General features: G+C 34.7%; 1 protein-coding gene across 16 annotated transcripts in view; it reads right to left on the minus strand.

Moving 5' to 3' along the window:
* The window catches only part of sh3bgr (SH3 domain binding glutamate-rich protein), an 82491-nt gene that overhangs the window by 13288 nt on the left and 47479 nt on the right, over positions 1-21724 (minus strand). For 5 of the 16 annotated variants that reach the window (XM_051926859.1, XM_051926856.1, XM_051926857.1 and 2 more), the window contains exons 2-5: positions 20895-21080; positions 19776-19856; positions 18489-18560; positions 14516-14551 (exon numbers count right to left, since the gene is read on the minus strand). In XM_051926859.1, the coding sequence (XP_051782819.1) occupies positions 14516-14551; positions 18489-18560; positions 19776-19856; positions 20895-21080 (375 nt within the window). Of the gene's footprint in view, positions 1-5332; positions 5360-7610; positions 7638-14515; positions 14552-18488; positions 18561-19775; positions 19857-20894; positions 21081-21724 lie in introns of all 16 variants that reach the window. The other 11 variants (XM_051926858.1, XM_028800197.2, XM_028800192.2 and 8 more) reach the window with 4 other exon arrangements.

The raw sequence follows: 21724 nt of genomic DNA on the forward strand, positions 1-21724 counted from the left end.
AGGATAAAGCAGGCCTGGCAACTACGGAGTTACCTGCTCTCTAACTGTTACACTGATTTGTGAATTTTGCTTTTTTTTATTTTCTCTGTTTTGTCATGTGGGTTGTTTTTATTTATTGTTCTTTATGTGTTTAGTGTCTCATTCCAATTTGTAGCTGATTTCATTAAGTACTGCAATAAGATTTCTAGTTGGAATGGCATTAGTTGGCTTCTGTTCATTGTGTTTTGCCCCCATTAAACACCATTTGTATTTTGGAATTTTGTTTTTATAATTCAGATGTCTGGATGTCTTTATACCATTTAGTGTTACACTTTCCGGCTTTTTGAACTTTTGGTTCTGTTCTTTGGTTTAAAATTTAGAAATGCCTTAGTCATTCATTTGATTTTGCATCTTTTTGACCTTTTATTTTGTTTATGGAATTTTTTGCCCCTTTATGTATTTTGCCGTTTTCTAGTTATATTGTATTTTGTTTTGTAACTTGTTGTTTTGTTCCCTGTTTCTTTTGTATTTTTATCAAATTTTTATAATTTTGTGAATTGCATACCTTAAGTATTATTTTGTATTAGTATAACTTCTTATGCCTTTGACATTTTTGTATTTAGTTTTTGTTTAAATTTAGTTTAAATCTGCAATAAACTATACTTTTTTTCCTCAAAGCTTTTTAAGGCCATAGGTAATGTAAATATATTATTAAACAATGAATACAATACATCCTACCCTAAGCAGATCTTTCTTGCATGCTACCTATCCTTAAAACAAGCACAGAAACACTGTATACAATGTCAATTAACTGTTTCATATTTAGTTTGTGAGATGACTTGTATATTTTGTTTATAGTATTTGACTCTTTTGAAATTTTCCCAATGAAAGCTCCTATTTAAAAAGCACTGGTAATTTTTTAAAATGTCTGTATTAAAACAGAGAAAAAATCCACACAATTTCAATTGCAAATGTTTTAAATTTACCTTGAGAGGTTATTTCAATATTAATATTTTGTATATTTTCCTGTTTTAAAAATCTTAAAACCACTTCTGACAGCAAACCAGATCCTCAATACAAGTTAGTGTTGTGAGATCAGTTGCATTTGGAAACCTCTGACACACCATCTCACTGCTCCTGGCATCATAGCTAGGTAAATTATATGATCTTTGTGACTGTAAAGGTAATAGATGCAAGCAAAGAAAGCAAAAAGTCACTTATCTTGAAAGAAATGGAAGAAGAAAGGAGCTAAAGTATATTCTGTAAGAGTGGCTATGTAAGCTGCCATGTGAATAAACTCTACACTAAAAACAACCTTAGGGCTTCATTATACGCAGATTATAATGATTAATTATTTCTGTGATACTGTAATTTATCAGCAAAGCACCACAACCTTCTGTCCATTAAGGGTCAATGCAGCCAATAATTTTAGTCGGAGACTTCAATGTAGATTTTACCTTTTCATTGGGTACTTCTTTCAAAAGTGTTATGTTTAAGAAATATGAATTAAAATTAGCTATAAATCCTGTATAATAACTAACAAAAGTACAAAAATGCAATTCTTACAGAACTGTAGTTGGAATCTTCTGTCTATGAAAGCAATTTCAGCCACCACAAGCTTGTTTGCGCTTGGCTTTTAACTATTGTAAAATGTGATTAAAACATCTTATGTATTTGACTAATACATTTGACTAATAAATTATATTCTGTTATCCCTGTTATTTTGGGATGTGAATATAATACAAAATAATAATAATAATACAAAAATATATCTCTCTCTTTGATGAGTAAAGAATACATTAAAATGTTCCAACATTGAAAATAGTTAATAAAGTTCCTAAGCACACCTGAAAGTTAAGCCACATGTGCATTTATAAACTAGTTTTTTTGTATAGAATAAATAGAATTTTGTTTTGCTCTTCTCATCTTGTCCTCTTTCTTTTGAAGTTAGTACTCTAAGGCAGTTAAATCTCCAAGATGGAGATTATTTCCAGCCAAACCATGAAATCACTCTGTGATAAGACAGACATCGAGGTACAGCTCCCTTTATAGGCACCTACTGTTACTGACCTTTCAACTTTCTGTAGTCATTAAAGGGTTGTGTTTCTCAGGCAGCTACTTGTTTAATCTTCTCACTAAAAGAATTTCAGTCTTAAAATTATAAAAAAAATGTTTGCAGAGTATGGAATTTACTGGATTGCTTGTTGAAATGCAGTGGGCATGACTGAAAGCAACCCTTTCATGATAGATACCCAATAAAGTGAAACAGTTCTGTAAGAAGATATGGCCCAAAATAGCTCTTAAATACGATACTCTTCTGAATAGCAGTCACAGGGAGCATCTGGTTGAGGTTATTTCAGGGGAAGAAGATTCTACCAATTACTAAATCTAAGGGTTTGCATACTTTTTTACTATTAATATTCAATGAATATTTTCAATATACAGTAGATAACACAAGGTACTATGTTGTATGGCATTTATTCAATTACACTCACTATTACACCAGATTTGAAATGAGGACCAGGAGATCAAATGTAAGCAAACATACCAAGATCAAAACCAGAAAGTCAGATTGATCTGTCGTCAAGCCTAAACTAAATCCTAATTCAAAATCATGTAGGAAAAAGTCATAAAACTAGAAAAACAATAACTAAGACATCCACAAATTATTTCAGTGACTATCTGTCAAACTCGGATCATCAGGAAGTGCCCAGTGTAAACTTTATGCTGTTAGCTCTGTGTTGTAATGCGTAGCACCTCCAGGATGTTAGTAATAGCGAAGCAACACTGCATCAAAATTGTGGCTCTTTAAATGTACACAAAGGCGTCTGGGAAAAGACACAAAAAATTATCAACTACATCAAAATAGAGATGAAACAAAAAATAATGTCAGGAATGGATTCAGGATACCAAAAAAAACATTATGACTAAACTCAGAAATGAAGTAAAAAATTATAAATAAATTCTCAACAGATATGACCATGGTGAATAATGGATTGCCTTTTAGCAGCAATTCATGAAGAAAACCATGAAATTCTAAAAGACTGACAAATGTTTCCTTACAATCTGTGTAAATGAATGATTTAGATTTAAAGTAAGTCAACACATATTCAAATAATTTTTACACAAAAGTGAGAGTCCAGGAAAAAATAAATTTGTGCGAAGAAATGAAAAGATTTGAAAGACAGGCATTGTATGGCTTTAAAAATGAAAATGCCATAGTTTTTTCTGTATAAATAAAGGCTATTGTATGTCAGAAATACCTGGAATATGGAAGACAAAAAAAGGATGAAATGTCACAAATTTACTATTTGAATACTTAAGCACATAATCTATTTATACATTTTAATGTGGTGGATGCAAAATCCCATGTGACACACTCTTTTCTCTTTGTTATGATGTGAGAATACACTGAATTCAGTATTGAAAGTATTAAGTGCTGGGTAGTGGATGAGCTTACCACACATGTAAACCAGTTAAACAGATGAGTACACCGAATTATATTTGCTTGATTTGGGAACAATGCCTTCAAGCACTGCAATGCTCTTCAGCATTGTTGCAATGCAACCTCCATCGTTCAGCCTTTATGTACAGTACTTGATACTTCCCAGTTTTTCCATTGTGAGTAAAAGATGTTCTACTAATAATTAACCAGTGATTATTCAGGAAAAGTCATAATAAATAATCCAAACAATTATTAGAATAACTGTTATCTCATATATAACATAACTTCTACCACTTTATACCCTACATACTTTATGAATAAGACAAATAACACTTTAATTTGTATTCACATTGTATGCTTAGTAGAGACTTTTTTAATATTCGCCCTGTCAAACTTTATACACAAATGATTAAAAATAGAGGCAATAGTTTTTTTTACAAATCAGTTCATGTTCAATAGCTACAAATACAGTCAAGTTGTGATACCATGTTAGTGTGAATTATGTTGATGGCTTTCTATTTACTTCTGAGCCAAAGTAGTATGTGATGAATGCTCTCTAGTACTTGGAAAAAAAATCTTTATTAATTATGCTGTTTTAATTATTTTATTTTAATTCTTAACATTATTTTGTGATGTCATCATTGTGCTGTCTTGCAGTTTGTTTATGCCAGCCCCAGAATCATGGCTTATTTTCAGACTAGACAAAGAGCCCGTTTCGACAACGTAAGATGAAACGGGCACGAGTGGAACAGTAATAAGTATAAGCACCACAAACCTGATATAGTTGTATTGAATGAATGCGTAATTGAATCAGAATGCGTAATTAGGCCTCGAGCTGTAGTCGAAATCGCCTTTCAGGCCTCTAGAGCTTTAATCAAAGTCGCCTTTCTCTTTGAATTTTTGCGGCCGTAAATCCACCACCTGCCGCGATGTTGGGGTTGGATGTCAGTCGAAGTCGCCTTTCTCTTTGAATTTTCGCAGCCGTAAATCTGCTGCCTGCTGCGATGTCGGTCTCATAAGGTTTTTCAGGCAGCTGCGCAGAAGGCGACTGCACATTCGGCTTCGGACGGACGTGAGTGAGTGAAGAGGCTGGCAAATTATGTATTAAGATAGGCTCCAACATGTTAATATTAGTGACAAAGACTGCTCTAGTTACGTGCCCATGGCCCATGACATCATCATGCAGCTAGTATTTAAGATGGTGGCATACACTATAAGTTTGGATTTAAAGCTAAAAACAGTGAATCCAATGATTAGATTCAGTTTAGAGAAAGGCGAACTAGTTTTAAGTAGGACCACCTTCTCTTCAAATTTTCAATTTTGTGTTTTGTTTTTTGGTTTTGATGTTTGGTAGTATTTTCTTATCTTATTGGCAACAAACCTCCACTTTTTTCTGGATGATTTCTTTTTTGAGAAACAGTTTATTTCCCAGTCTTTGCATAAAAAACCCTCTTTATCTAAATTTTGTAATGTCCTTTGCCATCACTGGCCATAATAAATGTCCAATGTTACAAAATAATGCTAATTACAAATCAGAATAAAATGATCACAACTGACGGCATAAGTAAGAAGTCAATGTGGATCAAAACACTCTCCCTTCTGCAAAATACAAAAAATAAAACTCTGGATGGAATCACTACATATGCGTAAACATATAATCACAATGGTAACATTTAAAATAAATGAGCTAGCAGTATTTGCTATTCTTAAGATGATTTTAAGGTGAATGTTATTACTGGGAAAGACAGAGACTGACAAACAATCTCCTGAACTTATAAGGAAGTGAAATTGTGAAGTATGAAATACTCTAATAATTTAATTCCTCACAAATGGAAGTATTTAATTGAGATTGTCTAACGCTGACATATTGAAAATTCATCCTGAAGCAACTGAGAGAAATGCATGTACCTCGGTGGCAGGCTGCTCATCTTCATCCTAAACAATGAAGAAAAATGTGTTTAAAAAGAAGGCAGGCAGAAGTAAAGTCATGTTAAGAAAGGATTCAGCAGACCATAAGGCAAAGACACACAGGAACAGCAGTAAATAACAAAAACAAAAAATACACATAAATAAATCATATCAATGAAGACAAGTAAAACAAAGAGGGAAGAAATGATGAATATTAGATTAATAACAGGATTTCCAGGATGTGGTGGAGTGATTTCTAACATATAAATATTTTGTATGGTTTTATTTGCAAATTAGACAAAGCAAATGTTATATTAGATGGTGTTTCAGGAGACACGTTTTACTTTATTGATGAGAATAGCTGTGTTCTGATGTTTACCTAACCAGTCCTCGCAGTCTTTAGCACTGACTCAGGATGTGAATTTTATGGTGAGGACAATGGAGCATCAGGCCATCTTGGTAAGGTTGACTGTGTTTGAACTTAGAACCCATAAGCCATTCACTGCAAGAAGGCCATAAACTGACTAAAAGCAACTGGAGGATAAGTTGTACCCGAGCGCTTTCATTGGTAACTGGTCAGGAAGGGCCAGGTAAATTCATTCTATTGGTCTAAAGTATGGCCGTTTATGATTTGTTTTGAATAGGAGGCTTTTCTGTACTACGACTCCTCACTGCTTTGTGTTTTGCAGTAAGTATGGTATAAAGATGGTCACCTTGCCCTCTCTCTCAACATCTGGCCATGAAGAAAAGACCACGATGAAGACAAATGTATCTCAGAGGCCATATTGAGACAGGCATGCGACTTGCTTCAAGACTCCATTCAAATACCACGCAAGCTAAGCTAGACTCAAGGTAAGTACAGAAGGTGCACTGCTACTTAGGCTGTAAGAGTATGGTTTGCCAATATTCACATAGTATTCTGCTTCCTTCATATTTTGGGAATTTTCATCAATAATACATAATTAAATGTAGAAATTAACTCCTGCTTGCTTCTTTTCTCTGTCTCAGAGGTTACAGATTTAGAAAGGAATGGGGTAGGAAGTGCTAAAGTACCTGATCACAGAGTGATAAGTATATGGGATTTTTAACATGTCATTAAGATCTACACAATAAAGAGCATAAAGGGGAAATTGGGCCACCATAAGACTCTACACGATGAAACACAGGAGTACTGCAGGCAATTCCACAACTGAGTTATTGTCTTTTTCGTTCAGTCAAATCATTGCTAGGTACTTTGCTTGTTAAAAACACTTTCTTCTTCATTTCATTCTTTTCAGGTTTAGAAAACTTCTTGTAATTAATTGTTTTATTGACTGCATGTTTATATATATTTAATTCAGAGATAGAAAATGTGTATTTTAAGTCACAAGTGCATACAACCTGTTTAGTAGTTTATTTATATGAGGTAATGAGACATATTCATACATACTGTGCATACTTTCATGTGCAATATGATCAATGTAAGCAGTGTGGCCATGTGGCTAGGCTGCAGAATTGTGCAATCACAGGGTCAAAGATCTTTATGGTCTTTTATTCCAGGTACAAAAACTGAACCATGTACATAGGTCATGGACATTTAGTAAGCCAGTTCTGAAAAAAACATCAACTAAATAAAATGTAGCATTGGAAATTTCCAGGGATACCACCAGACAATATTATCTCAATACCTGAGTCAAAGTTGCATACTGAAGAGTATATTAAGGCCTCAGTAATTGAGATTAGATGTTTTATATTTAAAATATACAAATATACTATTTTAATTAGAGATGGATGTGGGTAAAAAATTTTAAGGATTACATACATATACATTTCAGTCCCTCTAAACCACTGATGTGCAGTTTTCACAAGGTATTTTCTATTAAACTCAAGCAAAATGTCCTCAACTCCTCAGTCCTGCAATACTTTATTTAGCTTTTTTCAATCTATCATCATCTTTTATTAGAAGAATTAACAGTGAAAAATATGCAATCATTCAAACATGATGAGTTTTGTCTAGACTGAAAATAAACATTTCTTAGAAGACGCAATTTTTTGTTTGAATAACATACTTCATCATGTGATTATTTATTATTCAAACTTTCAAGTTAGACTATTTATCAGTACATTCAACACTACAAGAAGATAAAGAAGGGCTTCTGTTTAGTAAATAAAAAACACACATAACAAATGGTTTGAAAATGGGTATTATTTGGTAGAGAGAGAGTTACTCTGTAAAGATGAATATTTTAAATATTAGAACAGCATACTGGAAGTTAGACGAAGAATAAATGTATTCTACCTCTATAGCTAATAACTCATCTTCCTCCTGAATAAAAAACACCAATAAAAGCAAAGTTAACATGAAAAACTCAGCCGACCATTAATTGTGACACTCCTGCATCAGGTATGTAATATTACATTATATTTATGATCTTTGTCTGCTACGAAAGGCAATTTACTAAATAAACTATAAATCAGACAGATTTACTGTAGCTATATATAATAATATATTGTATGCATAGAAACATGTAAGTATAAGTTAATATATAACAAAGAAGAAGTTCTGAACAAAGCTGTGACAGATATGGAGGATGCACTGATAAAATAGGAAAACAGAGAGATTGACAGACAGACGTTTATAACATAATTAACTTCCTCCAACATTATTTATTTAAAAAAAGAGCATGTTACAGTCCACTCTCGAGTGAATGCTGCAAATAAAACCAGTAACTAATAAAAGCATACCACAACAAAATAGATCAAATATGTGCATAGCAATCAACTAATAATATTTAATTTTTCAATGACTTTGGTTATTCTTTTAATGTCACAGTTGAAATCTCATTAACACTCTTTGGATGTGTAATTTAAAATATTCTCCCAACATCCACATAACATCACAAGTTAGAAAAGAACAACAAATGCAGCAGCATACATAACTGTTAAAATTGTGGTTAGATGATTACTTTATATTATGACTGAGTAGGTTTATGCCATTAAGAGAGAGAGAGAAACATTGTGGAAAATTTGGGGGCAGCATTGCTTTCTTGTCTGACATCACTGCATGAAAACCTTGAAGCAGTCACACTAACAACTGCTTTCTGGAGCATTTTACAAGACCGCTGTGACACTCTTTTTTTAGCAAAAGCCATTGTGTACTTATTAGAAACTTATTAGGAAAAATCTGTCGGTATACAAGGTTTAAGGTCTGAAACAGGGTAAAATTGAAATTCTGACAGGGAGCAACGACATTTCAGTTGAAACAAAAACATTGCAACTGCTCAAGTGAAAATTTACTATTACTTTCTGTCCCAACAAACAATAAAGTTACAACAAATACTTTGTGCTAAAATTTGGTATTAGAAAATGATTTAGATTATATATCTATATATGAACAAAATTGTGCTTAATAATGTTTTTTTTATTTGTTATAGTAAAGATACAGCACGCTTATAAAATGTGTGCCATTGTTTGTAATACAGTAAGTATCTGATATACAAATATTTATTAGATAAAACAGCTCCTTTAAAACATAAGGAGGTTTCCTTTAAACGTTCAGCTCCTTGGTATAACTGCGATCTATGAAAGCAGCTGGCCGACGCCTTGAGAGAATGTCACGTAAGACTGGCCTCACCGTGCACATCCAGGCTTTCTCTGACCACCAAAGAGCTTACAGAGAAGCACTAACTGCTGCCAAGAACACCCATTACTGCAGAATAATAGAAAGTGGCCACAATAACCCAAGGGTTCTGTTCTCTGTAGTTAATAAACTACTCGAACCCGCATCTAGCCCAACTACCTCTTCTACTGAAGTTTGTGAGGAATTCCTCTACTTTTTCCGTAACAAAATTAATGATCTAAATAATTCAACTAACATAAATACATCATCTGTTTATATCTCTCCCTGTTTTCCCACTCCATCCAGCTCCTTCTCTAAGTTCTCACCAGTCACATCTGCGTTTGTTAATGACCTGCTTTATAAGATGAGGCCGACTACTTGTGTACTGGACCCCATCCCCACCACACTACTTAAATCCTGCCTTCATGCCATAATCCCGACTGTTACAACAATAATAAACTCATCTGTTGACACTGGGTTTGTGCCGCTCACTTTTAAAATTGCTTCTGTAACCCAAATGTTAAAAAAGTCTGGTCTTGATGTTGACAATCTTAACAATTTCCGGCCTATTTCCCACTTACCTTTCCTGTCAAAAGTTCTTGAGCGTGTTGTAGCTTCCCAACTCACCAATTACCTAACCTCTGATAATTTGATGGAACCCTTTCAGTCTGGATTCAGGGCGTGGCACAGCTGTGAAACTGCTCTGCTACGGGTAACCAATGATTTGCTTATGGCAGCAGAATCTGGACAAACCAGCATACTAATTCTGTTAGACCTCAGTGCAGCATTTGACACTGTCAGACATGACATCCTACTGTCCAGAATGGAGAACATGCTGGGTATCTCTGGCACTGCCCTCCAGTGGTTCAAGTCCTATCTGACTGATAGGCAAGAGTTTGTTAGTCTTGGCAAGAGCAGATCCAGCTCAGCGCCAGTCACACAAGGAGTCCCTCAAGGCTCTGTCCTCGGTCCTCTGCTTTTCTGTATTTACATGCTTCCCCTTGGCCATATTATCCGTAGCTATGGACTGGGTTATCATTTTTATGCAGATGATACTCAACTCTATTTCAATGTTAAAAGTGGAACTTCATCAGAGCTTTCTCAGCTCACAACCTGCCTTAGTGAAATTAAAACCTGGATGGAGCAGAACTCTTTAAAATTAAATTGCAATAAAACTGAACTCCTGCAAATTGGGACTAAAATGCAACTTAATAAAATGAGCTCCTTCCCAGTCTATCTTGGCAGTGATCTCATCAGACCTGCCTCTACTGTAAAAAATCTTGGTGTCATTTTTGATTCCTCCCTCTCTTATTCCGCCCACATAAATCACATTAAGAAACTTTCTTACTTTCACCTCCATAACATATCCCGTGTTCGCTCCTTCCTCTCCTTTTCTAACGCTGAGAAACTTGTCCATGCTTTTATCACATCCCGCATCGATTATTGTAATTCCCTACTGGCAGGTGCCCCTTCTAATCTTCTATCACAGCTCCAGCTTATTCAAAACTCAGCTGCAAGAGTCTTTACTCAAACCAGCAGCAGCGAGCACATCACACCCATCCTGCTCCGTCTTCACTGGCTCCCTGTGTCTTACAGAATCGAATATAAAATCCTACTAATAACCTAGAAAACCTTAAATAACCTCGCGCCAAACTACATCAGTGACCTTCTCCATCACTATGTGCCTGCCTGCCCACTAAGGTCCTCTGATTCTGGCAATCTTGTTGTGCCCCTCACTAATCTACACTCCATGGGTGACAGGGCCTTCAGCTGTATAGCGCCCAGACTCTGGAATGACCTACCGAAATTAATCAGGTCAGCTGACTCCATGAATTCTTTTAAAAAACAACTCAAAACTCATCTGTTCAGGAAGGCTTTTAGCTCTATTTGACTTTATTACCCTTCTCTCAGTTTACTTCTCTGTCAAGATGCTCATGTAACCTGTACGTGTGTGTGCGAGACCATCAATGATGTTGTCTGTTTCTTTTTTTTCAAAATTCACTGTCTTAATCTTCTTTATTTATTTATCTGGTTTGTACAATGCTATATACTGTATACACTGCCGTTCTTTATTATAGTCTGTAAGTGCCTTGAGCATGGGAAAGGCGCTATATAAATAAATGTATTATTATTATTATTACATAATAAAATTTAAATATAACATAAAAATTTATTTTTTTCTAAAGCTAATATTCCTTCTGAAAAACCAGCTATCACCGCCTCTTCCCATTGAAAATGCTCAACTGGAAGAATCCTAACTCTCTTCTTTTAAGTCAGTGGATAACTGATGTTTTATACTATTTGAAATTGGAAAAAATTAAATTCTCACTTAGAGGATCTGTGCAAAACTTTTTCAAAACCTGGCAGGATCTAATCAATAACATTTTAGAATAAGCTTTTAAAGCACTGAGGAAGCAGGTTCTCTCCCCATTTCTTTTTCTTCTCCATTTATCTTTATTCACTTATTAATTCATCTATTTACTTATTTTTACTAGCTTTAAGTTTTACTCTGCTGGCCATGCTCTCTTTCTCAGGGGTGGGGACTGATTTGTTTTCAATCCTATTTTTGTAAAAATCGATCTATTTGTATGGAATGTTGTGTTATTATAACAAAATCAATAAAAAAAAAGCACTGTCCACAACATAATCAAATGCTCTAATAAAAGATATGTATGTCAGAGGGTCAAAAAAAGAAAATGTAAAATGTGAGAAAATGTTAAATATATGAATGTTAAATTGGGATTTGTCTGTATCAAGAAAACAAATGTTACATGTATATGTAAAAATTAATCATAAATTACAAGAACATAAAATTAAGAAGTTAATGTAAATACAACCTGATAGTTTTTGTGTACTGGTAGATAAAAATCATTAAATGTGAAGATATAAAATAAATAGTAAGCTTGAAAACTTATTTCAATAGTAAAACAATGTTTCCTGCTGCTGCCAGACTCAGTCCCTGACATACTTGAGGAAAGCAGGGTAATGAAAGGTACACTGATTTTAGAAAGCAGCAATATGAGCATCTGCTGTTCAGCATATAATCCTCATCAATATAATGTTCTGTTAAGGTCAGTCATGCTTCCATAGATCTACTCAGCCACAAATTGGTTGTGGCTGCATAAAGCACTACTTGTTTCAAATCCATTTTGAATTTTTGTTTCACATTCAGAATAAAGTGAATGCAACATGACCTCGGAAAACAAATTGTAAGAAGGGATGACTCCTCTTATTCTGACTGTTGATCATTTTTTTTTAATCTTCATTGCACACTTTTAATTGGAGCTTCGTCTTTTTTATAAGCAAAACATGACTACTGCTGTTATCTAATTTTACTTTTCATGTCTGCTGTCTAAAGACACGTGTTAGTGTCAGCAGGTAATTAATGGTTATCTATGTCACGGACCTTACGTTACTGGAACTTACTGCTGCTTGCTTAGTGTTCATAAACTCTTCATACTGGACAATGTGCTTGAATTTTAAATGGTTTTATAAATGATTGCCTACAGTGATTTAACAGTTTGCACAGTACATTTTTAAGAAAAAAAATTTCCATATTACAAACATTTCTCTTCATTTTGGTACTTCAATGTCTAAGACATGTCAAATGATCTAGGTTCAACATTAATTATATTCCTCAATTTTTCTGAAAGCTGCTGAAAACAGAAAAGAAATATATCCATGCTTTTTAAAAGATGCTGTCTGGGGTAGACTCCTAAAAATGTGTTTACCAATTAGCGTACGGTTAGTCCTATATTGTGAACGCCTCTGTAAATGCAATGAAAATTATCTTATGTGTTGCACTGATTTATTACCTGATTTATTATATTTATTATAAGCAAATATAGAGTAGTGGGGAGCAGCAGATTCAATCACTGTGACACAACAGATTTATTGGAAATTCAACCACCAATATCTAAGACCACCACCTTACGCAACCAACGCAATTGCTGAGCGGTTCAGGTTTAGGGTAGCATCACAACTGGGGACTGGGGATAAATTGAGTAAAATGGATAACCAAGATGAGAGCCGGTACACACCTAAGAATGGCAGTAGTCAGCAGCTCTTGCTAATCATTTAAAATGTGCCCATGTCTCTTTTTCCAACTCCAAAGCACTTCCCTATCATCAGTTATCCATCCATTCATCCTATTGGGTTGAGGTGCTGTGTGATGGTTAGCTCCATGCTTCCTGGTTGCTTCTGGTAGTCTTTACAACCCGAAAACTTCGACAGTCATAGACAGATGAGCCAGGCAAATGAGGACACACACTTACAGCAAGGGGTAGGTGCAAAAGTGTCAAGTGCTTTTATTAAAGACAATCAAAAATCAAAGACTGAGGTTAAATATCCAACAAATAATCTGATAAAATGACGTTAAAATCCCGGAGACAGTCCTTTCCTCACAATGTGAGCTTCAGTGCTCCCTTCTAAAACGTGGCATCCCCTCAACTTATCGTGTCCGAATCCTGCAGTAAGAGGAGATGCCTGCCAACAGGTGCAGTCATTCTTAAATACCTGACTTGGCTCCACATAGCTAGGCCATCGTCATCCATGGGGTGCCACACCAAGCCACTCAAATGTCTCTTGCCGCCAGTCTCTCTGTGTCCACGGAAGACACCACATAACAGGACCACATAACTCCTATTGAACTGTGCTACTCCCTGAACTGTGCTTACAAGTAATAAGTTTAGTGTTAATTATTGAGTAGCTGCTTATCACTGAGAATGTGGACTGGACTAGAAATTTTGCAATAACACACTCATAGAATCCACTTAATCTAGTTCAGAGTCGCAACTAGGTGGTGCCACTTTCACCAAAATTAGTTGTAAGGCAAAAACCAATCATGAAATCAGATAAATCCATTGTCACTTATATCGAGACTGTTTACAGTTGTCAAATAATCGAACATCCACAACTTCTGAAAGTGAAAAGATGCCTAGAGAAAAATCTATGCAGACAAGTGAAGGATGTGCAGGTTGAAACCAAGTTTTCTGGACATGTGAGGCAGCTCCACTAGCCCCTGCGCCACTGTCCTACCATAAAAATATTCTTAAAACTTAAACCCTCCTCAAAAGATCTAATGTTCTAAAATATGAAGACAAAGGACCTTGGCTTATATGGCAGATTTGCACATTTTATTTTAAAATAAATGGGTTGATCAAGTACATCAACCCCACATAAAAGGAGGAAGAGATGAAAAGGGAGAAGAATTTAAAAATAAATGTAATCAAGCAAAAATAACACCAGCGGCCATACTGAAATAGAAATGTTATTCCTTTTATGTTAAAGAGAGTGCAAAGTAAAATGAAATAATCTTAATAGTTTTACATATACAAACACCATACACACTGTATGTGTTACATGCAGAAAATATAAGAGACAATTCACATCTGCCATTGCATTTGCATGGCTCCTAAATTTAGGGAATATCATTGTAAAATATGATAACCTGAAATGAAAGAATAAAGCAGAGTTGGTAACAATAAATGAAAAGTTCAGACATTCTTATAAATAGTTAAAGTACCATTTATTACAGCATATAGAAACTGAAGTTTCTTTCCAATTATTTAACATGAAAAAAATACCTTGTCTGCAATCTCCTCTTCCTCGTGGTTAAGATCCTTTAGGCAAAAGAGAGAGTGAATGGCAATCAGGCCTCACAACCAGCCACATTTTACAGTAAGAAGAAACAAGGGGAGCTGGGTGTCAGAAGAGAAAAGACCAAACAAATGTCCTTGTGTTGTTAGTCGCATGCAATGGAAGATGTACAGAATGGGTAAGTTGTTTTTATGTCATGGAAGAAAGTATATAGGGGAGAAAAGACTTGAAGTTGCAGCGTTAATTGGGTGTACAGCGATCTCCTGAACATTCTGCTTTTTTAATCACAAAGTGGGGTGTTTTAGCCTATTTTAGACAAGAGATAAAACACTTTAATAATTCACATGCAGGCTTAAATCATCGAGAATACATAAGCCAAGTGTTTGTATTCTGTTTAAAAAATATATTAAACTTAAAAGATGTGCAAAACATAAAAGGGAACCTGCTATGAAAAAAAAAATGAAATGCCACATTCACTTAGATGATCTTGCTAAGTCAATTATAAATGTACCTGATTTATGTAAAGGTGTACACCAACTTTCTGACATGCACCAGACACAACATATTCTTGTGTTTTTTTAAATTGTTTTTTAACATCACTATGACAAATACTTCAGACTTCAGTGTACAAACTTCTGAGCACACTATTTGTTGTGTTATCTCGCACACTGGTTATGCATGAGCATGTACATGTATTAGTTTTTGTGCTCGATACGCTGAAACGCTGTACTTCTTGGAGTCTGCATGTTATTGGATGTGTTTGATCAGCTGTTAACCTTGCATTGTGTCTTTATTGATTAACCACACTCACGAATAAATAAATATTCAGCTTTACAAAGCAATTACAATGTTTCCTCCTTTGAATTTCTTCGGTGGTTAATTAAGTCATCCTACTGAAACTCTGGTCTGCTTCATCTGCCTTACTAGGGATTAGAATTTGGCACAACATACACACCAAATTGACACATGCATTGTTTGACACTCAGCATCTCCAAGGATACAGCAACAATCAAGATAGACAAGGTTATTTGTTATTTTTTTATCATACTTTTCCCATCATAGGGTAACATAGGGTTTGAGAAATAACCTGCACAAAACGATGTGACATCAGGAAGTGAGGTAAGACAAATCCTCAAAATCAGCGCCTCAGAACAGCTTCAACTGTAATAAAAAGGAAGGTCTCCTTGACCATAATTGCCCATTGCCCTACACAGTTGACTCTATGGTATATACCATATCACTTCCAATTTAAGCCACACTTTTCACATGTTTCAAAACTTAAAATTGCGCTGCATCTTACATCCAAGATGTTTCCATATCACACCACATAAGACCATGTGTAGCTTATAGGAAGTAAGTTCACAAGGCCTTGTTGAAAGAGAAAATGATGCAATGTGTGCTGGCTTGTGAAAGGGAAAGAGATCACATGTGCATGGACATCTCAAATGAAATTCATGAAAGAAAAAACAATGAACTCATCATATCAGTATATTTATAATTTATTTGCAGAAGATTTGTTGTTGGGGTTGGAATGAATCTTAATTTTGATGGAAGCAAAATGGTATATATATAGGCAATGGGAAAGTACATTTAAGACAGAAACTAGAAAACAGTTCCTCACATACAAAAGAATGTGAGATTCTGAAACAAACTATCACGTCATGTAGCTAAAGCAAAAACGCTGACAACCTTCAAAGGTATGTAGCTATGATATTGGGACACATTAGCTATTAGCTAATTAAATGAGCACGGTGGACTGTATGGTCTCCAATTGTTTGTCATTTGCTTTAATTACAATTACTAAGTTTACCTGTGAAAAACAGCAACTGGTGATCTTTTCTGTTCGATGTCCATGCAATAAAAACAATTGTATACTAATGTCGTATACATGTACATTATCAAATTTCACTTTGCCTCATGCGCTACGTGTGTCGAAAACAAGGGAAACAACTACAAATGGGACTGGAAAATTCTAAAAATCTTAGTGTCTGTTCTGCTGTCTTTTCAAAAAGGGTCCAGAAGCACATCATGAAGAATTTGTCCCATGCAGATATTTCATGCAGCCAGCCTTCTGAGCAAAGTTAAAGAAGTGGAGAGAAAACTGCAACTGTTTTGGTCACATGTCTTCAGAACAATATATGGTAAGCCGAGAGGCTGTCCCTGGCTCTACAAATATATAACAGTATCCCATTCTACAAAATGGAAACTAACACTGAATACCGTATTTGCCTGCCAGATACATTTTACTGAAGAAAACCCCTCCACTAGCTGGGGAAAATAAATCACTTTACCTGGTAGATGTTCCTCACAATTAGATGGATGCAGTATGTCTGTGTTAAAAAAAACATTTAACTGAAACTGGACAGAAAAGATAATAGATTTTAAATGTTATTTTGATTGTTTTGTTGAATGAGGAATACTAAATTATTATAACAAGAAATTATTAAACGTATCTACATAATTTTAAATAGTGGAATGAAGTTGCCCCACAAACTGATTTCCTGACATAGAATGAGTAACGTCTAAAATTTCTAATTCTTTATACATTATTGCAAAGAATAATGTATAAAGAGTGTAACTTCTTTCAAGGAGTAAAAAGTAATTCTGTCTTTCTTTTTTGTTTTAGATTTCTGGTATGAATCACAGGTGCCACATTAAAACTGTACACTCATATTTTATTTTTAACACATTACACAGTTATAAAGAATCCAGAGCAAAAATAGCTTTGTTATCAGTGGTTCTCTAAAGAGCAAACAGTGAGCAGCAACACAGAACCTGCAAAACAGTGCATGTTTATGTGTAGAAAAACTTCCTTAGATCATGAACAGCTAGGAAATTTAACCCCTTAAAAGAGAACAGATGAGATAAATAATTTTTCACATTTTCATTTAAATCAAAACCTATGACCAGAAACAGATTGATTGTATAGGACCTTGATTATTTTCATCATAATAGTTTAAAAAGTAATTCAACACTAAGTGATTTTTGTTGTTATTTATTTCGCTCTTTTTCCATGTATTTATTTTTTTATTTTACTGTTTCATTTTGAGTATACGCTACAGTTTTTAGTTTTGGCCTAAAATCGGGAATTAGGTAATGCATACATATATATTAGAGCTGTCACAGTTAACGCGTTAATGCATATGATTCATTTTCAGAGGTATGTTGTGTTATTTTGCTTAATCACATTTAATGCATTTATTGTTTCACACCCTTTGCTGTCTAAGGCAATGGTTTTCAATCTGGATGCTGCAGCCCTATTGAGATTGACATTATTAAAAAAATAATTCCAATTTTAAAGATTGTCTTTATCTTGTCTAGTTTTCAAATAAACATACAGGTCGGTATGCATTAGTACTCTGTACTAGCGCTTCTCTTTATGGGCTTATAATGTATTTGCAGCAGTGCGTACTGGCACTTCTCACATCGGACATTCCACTTTCGACAAGCTTGCGGACTTCAGCATGCATGGATCTACAAGTGAATGGACAATCACTGCTCTCTCACATGTGACTTTAACCAGAACATTCCATCAGTATCTCATATGATAGTTACATATAAAAATCAATGGATATACCACATGGTCCCATTCTTTCCTTCTGATAATTTTCTAGAATTACTGTACATATTCATAAATCACATCCAGGGAAAATAATGATCAATGATTTAAAACAATGGAAAAGTGTTACATGAGGAGTGAGTTAAAGGTTATTCTTCACAATATCCAGGTGAATACATAAAAAAAGAGGTTTGCCATGCTAAAATTAGAATAAAATTAGAATCTGGTTGTATATGAATGCAAACAAATGGTGGAGTTAAATCTGACAAAAAGAAAGGTTCAGATAAAAAGCAAAACAGTTAGACCGTGCTCTGTAAGGAGAAAACAGGGTGGAGGTCGAAGCGGAAGATGGTTAGAGTTCTGGAAAAGGACAATACTGGGTGAAAATACTAAAACATTACTGTAGATTTGTGCTCTTCATGTGGGACATTCCCATTCTGAAGAATATGAGCCTTTTCAGCAAGTTGGGCTTCCTGCATTAAAAAAATAACTACAATTGAGAGACACAATAACTAATCACAATAAATAACCACAATTAGTCAAGTTAAAATATAGTTTGGCAAATGAATTGGTCAATTGCAATATAAAATATATCAGTAAAGTAAGTCAACAATCACTTTCTAAAGACTCAAAAAGTAATATGTAGGATAACTCCTTAAAATAAAATTACACAAATTTCATTTAGTACTTATTTTAGATAAGTTCAAAAGCATCAACCAATACAAAAAGTAAACAATAAATAATGTTTTAATTAATTAGCAGACAGCCATCTGTAGGGTGTGAACTTCATCATAACTCCCCAGAGAAGACACTAACTAAGCCCAGGTATAAATGTGAAACTTAGATCCTTCCATATATCATCATCTTCATATATTCCCTGACCCCTCACCCACTATTAAACGAAGTCTTCTGTCTGCCTCTGTGAATTTATCATTAATAGTATTAGTCGTGAGGAAAATATAATTTGCTTTCGTATGTACTCTTCTGCATTATGACCATTCAAATTTAAGTCAGAACTCCTGATATCCTGTGCATTCTACACTGAACAGCTCAGAACACATTCAAGTTCTACTCTGTGAGTGCCACTGACCACAAAAAATCGACAAGCTCTCTCATATCAAGTAGAGTTCATTTAAGATGAGATTCAGGAGTGTAGCTGAACCAGAAGAGAAATGGTACAGTAGAAATGACTAATGATGAGATATAGAATCAATTCTCAGTGACTTTTATGTCTTGAAAAGAATACTGTCATGAATCAAACAGGCCCTTCCAGGCTTCTTTATTCATTTTGCTAACTGTGTTCATACATTATGTTCTTATTTTGCAAAATAAGTGAAATCTGTTTCACTGCACAAACTAAGCACAAGTTATACAAAATACAGTACAAATATTGTTACACAAATGCAATCAAGATTATTATATACACCCTTTGATAACAAAAAATGTAATTCAATGAAGGCAGCTTTTCTAGGTCTGGGCAACCGAAGATTTTTCTTTTGATAGCAAATTTAGAAAGAAAACTTCAACTTCACATAGACAAACAACATCATTAATAAAGAAGTAGGTTTGGGGGTTCCATTACAGCAAAAAGTTAGGCTGGTGATTATTATAGTGAACCAAATACCAAAATGCCAAATTCTCATCTTTTATTAAAAAACACACACAGATAATAAACATAGGCTGCAAACCTTTGATCCAGGAGGAGGAGCAAGGCCTAGAAACGCAAAAACCTGGTTTTGTTCCTTTGCATCAAAGAATGTCTCATAGTCCTGAAAAATAACAGAACATATTCTAATATTTTTATACCGCAATGCTTTATCTTCATATCTTCTATATTTGCCTTAAAATGTTCTTACTATGGCACATTTCTTTCGACCTTATTAATCATCATTAATCATCATTATTAATCACATGGCATTCTTTGCTATAAGCCAAAATGGGATTTTAGTTCACTAAATTTGCTTTGAGAAAAGGTACAACTGCTTTGAAACTAAATGAATTTGAGTGATTTGGTGAGCTTAATCTGTTGTCTTTATATGGTACCAGCTCTCGGACAGATGGTAAATCTGAGTTGTCGAGTAGGAAATACTACTTGAACACTCAACAAAGTTAGAGTTACAACTTGGACATTTAGGACAAGACAAAGCTACCCGAAGTGTCCGAGTTGTATTGTAATGCTGATCTTTCACCTTAGTCAATTGTTTAAAATAAAACATATAACCTAGACAGCCTGAAATGCCATTTTTTGGTCGAAATGCATTTGGAGTGAAGTGATACACACTTTTATTTTGCTCTTTATTTCCACAAAAAATGCCATTTATCTTTATTTTCTTTTTTTGGCAGGAAAATTAACAAATCTACAGTGATCTCACATTTTTTTCAAATCAATTGACTAGACGCCCACATGAATGCACTGAAGTAGGCAAGTGAAACTTCACAACTCAAAACTCCAAACAGTCCGACAGCATATGAACACAGCAAAAGTGTAGGTAGTTTATGCCTTCAGATGTTCAAATTAGTAGAGGGTGTTTGAAGGTCATGAATTTCCTGTTTAATACATGACAGATGAATATTGTACATCACCTTAGGACTGTTCTGGTAAAAGCATATCCCTGCCCTTTCAAGAAATTCAGAAAGCATGAAATTTGCATAGGTTTTCTTTTGGAACATGTGAACAATGAAACTAAATTACAAAAGCATGGATTTAGTGCTTAGCAACACTACCAAGACTTCTGTGGAATCCTGAAATCATGGACTGTTATCTTACAGCAGTACTTTGCAAATCATGTGAACCTGAAGATTCTCACCCCACAATAACTCTGATCATTAAAGATCTGAGGAGGCAACGGGATCCCATTTGTTGGCTTCTTCTCCCCAGGAACATTTTCTCTCATCCACATTCTGTTGTCTTCATTACAGGCAATATCTAACTGCTCGTGATCAATCCCATTGGCTTCTAAGAACCCCACGACATCTTGCTGCTTCTTTTTGATCTGTAAGTAGAGGAAAACATCATAGGAGACAAGCTGTACTGTGCTCTAAGGTGTGCACGGAATGACTGAAATTCATAAACTCTTTAGAGAGCTTAAGGCTGCATCTAACAAGAACTTCAAAAGAATATAACTACACAATGCAGCTTAACATAAAGAACACAATATATATAGTACTAGTCACATTAGGTAACAGAATAAATGTAAAAATATCTGACATCTTTTGCCCTATGTGTACCTTTAGAACCCTTTCTCCGTATTCTCATGTGTCTGAACCTCTTTTGACTGGCAGTCCCTCTGCCCCTTCCAGTCTTTGAATTTAAAGTGTGAAGAAAATTCTCAGAATGTTTCCTACATCTTTGCTCTTCTTCGTGTTACTCATACTAACATGTCCTCTTTCGATAGCATCACCAAAACCAGATTAACCAAACATATCAAAGCCCAACTGACCAATCAGACTGTACTGAGAGAACGGACAAACACATAGACCTTAGCATTTTATATTATACTAGCTGTCTCCTGCAGCTCCGCCCACGTAGTAATGAAACAGGACAAACTTTAAAAATCAATCCAATTTTTTTTAAAAATCTAATAATTTGCATTGTGAAGAATTTATATTGACTGCTTTCGTACACAAGGGCCTCTTA

Source organism: Erpetoichthys calabaricus, chromosome 4 (genome assembly GCF_900747795.2).
Source record: "Erpetoichthys calabaricus chromosome 4, fErpCal1.3, whole genome shotgun sequence".
In the NCBI taxonomy this organism is placed as follows: Eukaryota; Metazoa; Chordata; class Cladistia; order Polypteriformes; family Polypteridae; genus Erpetoichthys; species Erpetoichthys calabaricus.